The following is a 5,338-nucleotide window of genomic DNA, read 5'->3' as shown; positions in this document are numbered from 1 at the left end:
CCTCTGCTATTTCTGTTCTTTAGACTACTTGATCTGTCAACATAGAATTTATGTTTCTACCCTGGTCAGAAGTTTCTCAGATCACCCACTTGACTTCTGGACAGCTTAGGTATTCAGCAGCAGGTGCTCAGGAGAAGTTCAGAAGAACCTATTGGAGAGCCAGGTGGCTTTGATTATAGATTGTCTTGTTCCAATTAATTGGAAGGAATTTCCTTTTCAAGCTTTTCAGATGGGAATGGGCCTTTTCTTTAAACTGCAACTATCTGTTACCCTTCTTTTGTATTGTCAGGTTGTGTTTGGCTGCCATCACAGCTTTTTATCCTATGCAGTCTGCAGCAACAAAGTTTCTGAAAGGTTTGTTCTGTGTGCCACTAAAGGCTGCTTGAAAGATTTGTTTTGCTGCAGTAGTTGCAAGAAAGGAGACGGGACTCTTCATTGCAATAGATAGGTGTAAGATAGGCTGTGTCGTGGGTGCTCCAACAGAACAGGTTTATTTATTTGTCCTAGACAAAGTTTTCATGTGTGGAATTCTTCTGCTGTGAGATTTGTACTCTTGTTTCCATGATATTTATGATGTCTTGGTTTAAGTGTTGGTTAAACTGCTCTTCTGTTCCATGTCTCTGTTAAGGTGTCATTTATTATAATAACTTCAGCCTGGAGAGTTAGTGAGATTACCCATTAGACCTGTAAGTTGCCCTGTATTGTATATAGTAGTGGAAACGTTAACTTACCTGTATTATTGTCAACCTGAAACCCTGCAGCTCCATGCAGGCTTTCTGGTGTGCTTTCCCTTACCAAGGTTTGATTCAGGAAAATGAGGTGTGGTCATTTCCACTGTTCTTGATCTGGCATTGAGAGCAAATCCAGGAAAAACAGTACATAGGAAATTGTGAGATGCTTTGAAGAGATGTGAAGCTCTGTATATGGACCTGCTCTTGAGACCCAATGGAAGACATTTGATATTTTCTATCCAGAACCAGATATAGGCCTCTGTTTTAATATGTCACTTGCTAGCATATTGTCTATGTGACTCCTATTCTAATTACACATGCACTATACACACATGAGGTTTTTTACAAGTTCATTTGGGTCGTTTATGCATCTAACACACCTTCTAACCTCTCTCCCATCAGAAGAAAAGGGTTCTGCTGCTTTTCTACTGTAATCTCTTACATGGGAATGAAGCAGCAAGTTTAATGTTTAATGTCAAGAGTTACAGACCAAGTCTTTCAGTTCTGTATATTCTCCTCTCTTTCGGGTAATTCCCTTTCTTTCAGCATATGAACTGCAATTTCTACATGCTGCTGGGTTCTTGAAGCCGTTCAGAAGGCCATGCAGTTCAGTGTCGTAAAGGCAGTTATTCTTTTCACCTCCTCCTAAATCTCTTTATAAGGTAGACTTGGATTTTTCTCTTAATTTATTCACATATTAAGTAGAGACCTACTTAATTTGTGATTTCACGGATTTTGCTGAACCCATGAAATCCACAGTTGTCCAAGAGATCAACTTAAAAAAGAAAACATAATGAAAATAAGCCAGCGGTTCTTGCCGTCTTGCAGCCCTCCCAGGAGGGGAAAGCACTAGCTGGCAGGGTGACACAGGCCAGCCAGCAGCTAAGATGGGTGGCTGCCCCCCCAGTGGCGAGGGCCAGAGCCACTGGGAAACGCTCACAAAATTGGCTCTTCATGCTGCTTCCGACCCATGACAATTCTTTTGTCGGACCTTGAATTAAGTAGGTCCCTACATGTAAGAGTTTTGAGACCTGATTCATCATCTGCTGAAGCCAAACTCTTTACCCTTTGGACTTTTCCTATATAATTTCAATAGGACAAAACCATTCTGCAAATCGTGAAAGCTAGTAGCATCTTGTTAATCCAGAGGATAAGATGCTTCAACAAAGGTTGACTCCTCAAAATTAAGTTTCAGGTTGCATCAAAAATTTCTTGTGAGCTCAATATGGGATGACCATCATTTTGTATCCAAGTGCATTCTGCTAGAGATTAGGTAGATTACTCAACCATTTTGAGAAGCAGCTCTGCCACTTTAAATCTGTAAAGCTGCTGCTGGGAGCTCCATATATACCTTGACAAGCCAGTCTTCATTATCAGCCTATAGATTTGGTACATAATTTATTGGTTCAATCTTTGAGTCCTTATTTAAAGAGGACTGCTTTCACCTAACACCTTAGTCAGCCTTTTTGCAGACACTTGGGGTAGGATTGATGGGCAAATTATCCAAAGAATGAGTGAACAGTTACTTACTGTAAAATATTTCTGCTGCTTCAAGGTACTGTGTCTTTGTCGACCTAATAACCTGCGCTCTGCTGTGTGAAATTATTTAGCCTTGAGGGATTTTATATTGGTGAAGGAATGAAGTGATTAGTTTGAGGGCACCCTGTCTTTATGAGAGGGGCTTGAGAACATGTTAGCCACATTCAAGGACCAAATGGATGGTATTACCCAAGAGTTTGCCCCATGTCTATGAGAGCATACATGCACCTAGAGATGGATAGAAAAAAACATATTTAAGAACTACAGTAACTGCAAAGTGAGTAATCTGTCTCTGATACTGAGACAGGAGTGATATACTGAATGGGGAAGCCTGCTTTGCTTGTCTCAATCTTTTGTCAGTTCATCGTGTAAGATACCACTGACAACTGCAGCATGAATTTCTTATTTCATTTCAGCTAAAACTACAATATTCCAGACTGGAACTAAAAAAAAATACATGGTCTACTTTTAGCCTGGTCATTGTTCGAGTGGGGGAGCCTTTTCAGTTATCTGGATAAATATAGAAAATGTATTATTGATGACTGCTAATTCTGGACAGTCATATGGTCAGTGAGCGCAATTTTTCGATTAAGCGTGAAATAATGGCAACATTTGGTCTGGACAAACTTTCTCATAGACAGCTGAAGGGATAGGACTATCTGTGATGAGCAAAAGCAGAGAACTTTCATAAGTTGTGTTGGGAACGCTGTAGTTTCTGACATGAAGTGATTCAAGTTTAAATGTGGAAGAGAAGGGGTGGCAAGATTGTCTTGCAGAATTTTGTACTATAGCTCTTGGGGCAGAGGAGCAGCTGCTGAGCATCACTTTTTGGGATCTGTTAGAAAAAAGTGAACCTAGCCAGGTCATCTTGATTTCAGCAGTTTCTTCCAGGATGCATAGTTAGGTTGTTTAGTACCTTATGAGGAATGGTTTTGAAGGCATCTGAGGAGAAGTGCAAGATCCACCTGATGTTTCACCTCTATCCCTGCCATAAGAAAGTAGACTGAAACAATCTCCCCAGTCAGCCTGGCATGCATCTGAGATGTCAGCAGAGAACAACAGATTTAAGCAAGGTTACTACTTCCTTCTCAACACTTTTGCCTATGAACAAGAGGTTGATCACTCAACTATAGTAAATTAAGCTGTCAGTGAATAGTTTTTTGAGACCAGGTTAGACTGTATCATGTTTCAGAAATGGTTAGTTGAATGAGGCATTAACCCTTTGTGAACTACAGGTCCTCTGGCAAAGAAGAGCATGGATCCAGGCCTGTAATGATTTTAGAACCTCAGTCTGACCTACTACGCCCAATTATGATGAAGCATTTAAGTATGATACCATTTTTGTGGTGAATGCCTCTGGAATATAAGAGATTCATCAGATTTATTCTTTTTAAATGGGACAAGTGCTGCTTTCTGCAGATGGTTGAAGGGAGGCAATTTTGAAATAACTTCCTTTAGTCAGGGTTTGGTCACCCTGTATTTTTCGTATTGTAAGTTGATTTCACATTTTCAGGTTCAATTTTAAGACAAGTGGCTTTGCACTTTGAATATAATTTGATAGCTACAAATAGACTTGACTGCTGTTGCCCCTGCAAAATCCCACAGAAAAACAAAACAACCAAAGAAATCATTCAAAGAATTCAATGAACTAAACATACTGAAAAAACAACTGAATCAGTGTTTTTACAAAATAAAACAAATACAAATGTAAAAGGCCCAGCTATAGATGGTATACAAGTAGAGTGTGCTTCCTTTTTTATGGTTAATTTGGAGGAAAAATAGGGAGACTAACAATTAGAACAATACAGTGATTGTAAAAGAGGATGTTATTGTCTTGTTCCTTGCCATTGCATAGGACTTGCAGTGTTACAGCTTTCTTTACATTTCAGCCTCCTTCCTTTACAGTTTTACTAAATACATCAGAGAACCACATCACATGCTGGTAAAGGATATGTGGGGAACAGCATGTCTGCTATTATAAGTTTTTGGTTATTCTTGGTTATGAGAGGAACTGCTCATTTGCCCTGAAAAGGGAATTCGTGTGCAAATATAGGGACACATTTGGTGTAGTTCCTCAAAATTACAGGAGATAGTATGAGTTGTAGATGTATATGTTTACAGTTTAGAATGTGTGGTGGCTTGTTGTCCTTTCTTTCCATCATACCCTGTGCAGACTTTTAAGTGCCATGTGTAAAAAATCCAAGAAGCACTCCTTGCCAGAGATACCTAGAAACATAGTGCACTTGCAGTGGGTTCCAAGTGGAACACAAGGGAGTAAATATAAGCAAGTGTCATTGCCCCAGTCAGGCTGTTGAAGCAAGAAATTTTATGTAGATGTTTCTGCACACACAATTAGAATTTCTAACACGAAAATATATTATTTATTAATGCTTACAAAGCACAATTGCCTTGTTAATCTTTGAAATTAAACATATTGCTTGACTTGCTTCGTCAGCTTTAGTAGTATCTGAGGTTATGCTAAATTGTAAGAAAAATCCATGACTTCTGTTCTTCAGAACTCCTGAGTGTTGTCTTGCCATTATGAATCTGTTGAAATAAATAGATCTGATTGTGGTCATAGGCAGTGATGTTTTACCTTCTCGTTCTTTTGCAGGTGGTCTCCCAGATAAGAAGTTTGAGGTGGACAAACGAGCCATGAATCTTGGGGATTTTAACGATATAATGAGAAAGGATCGATCTGGGTTTCGTCCACCCAATTCCAAAGATATGGGAACCACAGATAGTGGGCCTTACTTTGAGAAGGTGAGATGAATCCTTCTGGTTAAAGCAAAATCCACTCATTTTAAGGTCCTAGTTCCTGTCATCTCTGGGAATGCTAAAAGTTCTCAGACGGAACATAAAAGATATAGTACTGGAAATGAGAACAAGTGCATTTATGTAGTGTACATATATGAAACATTGAAATGGATTGAATACGTGCATAAACAAAGTAGAACAGTGCTGGGGCTTTGGGGCCTGCTCTGAACAAAGATAACTTAGAAGAATTTTTCCAGTCTTTCACTGAAGTGGTCCCTGTCTGTCCCATCCCCCAACACACATGCACCCCC

At 39.5% G+C, this 5,338-nt stretch overlaps 1 protein-coding gene across 5 annotated transcripts in view; it reads left to right on the top strand.

Annotated features, from left to right (window-relative positions):
- The window catches only part of TNRC6B (trinucleotide repeat containing 6B), a 66,484-nt gene that overhangs the window by 35,593 nt on the left and 25,553 nt on the right, over positions 1-5,338 (top strand). For all 5 annotated transcript variants that reach the window (XM_019515147.1, XM_019515145.1, XM_019515146.1 and 2 more), the window contains one exon: positions 4,885-5,033. In XM_019515147.1, the coding sequence (XP_019370692.1) occupies positions 4,885-5,033 (149 nt within the window). The remainder of the gene's footprint in view (positions 1-4,884; positions 5,034-5,338) is intronic.

The sequence above is a fragment of the Gavialis gangeticus genome, unplaced genomic scaffold (genome assembly GCF_001723915.1).
Source record: "Gavialis gangeticus isolate Ggan-Ray unplaced genomic scaffold, GavGan_comp1, whole genome shotgun sequence".
Classification (NCBI taxonomy): Eukaryota; Metazoa; Chordata; order Crocodylia; family Gavialidae; genus Gavialis; species Gavialis gangeticus.
Note: the sequence above shows the minus strand (reverse complement) of the source record. Positions and strands in the feature narration are given on the sequence as shown.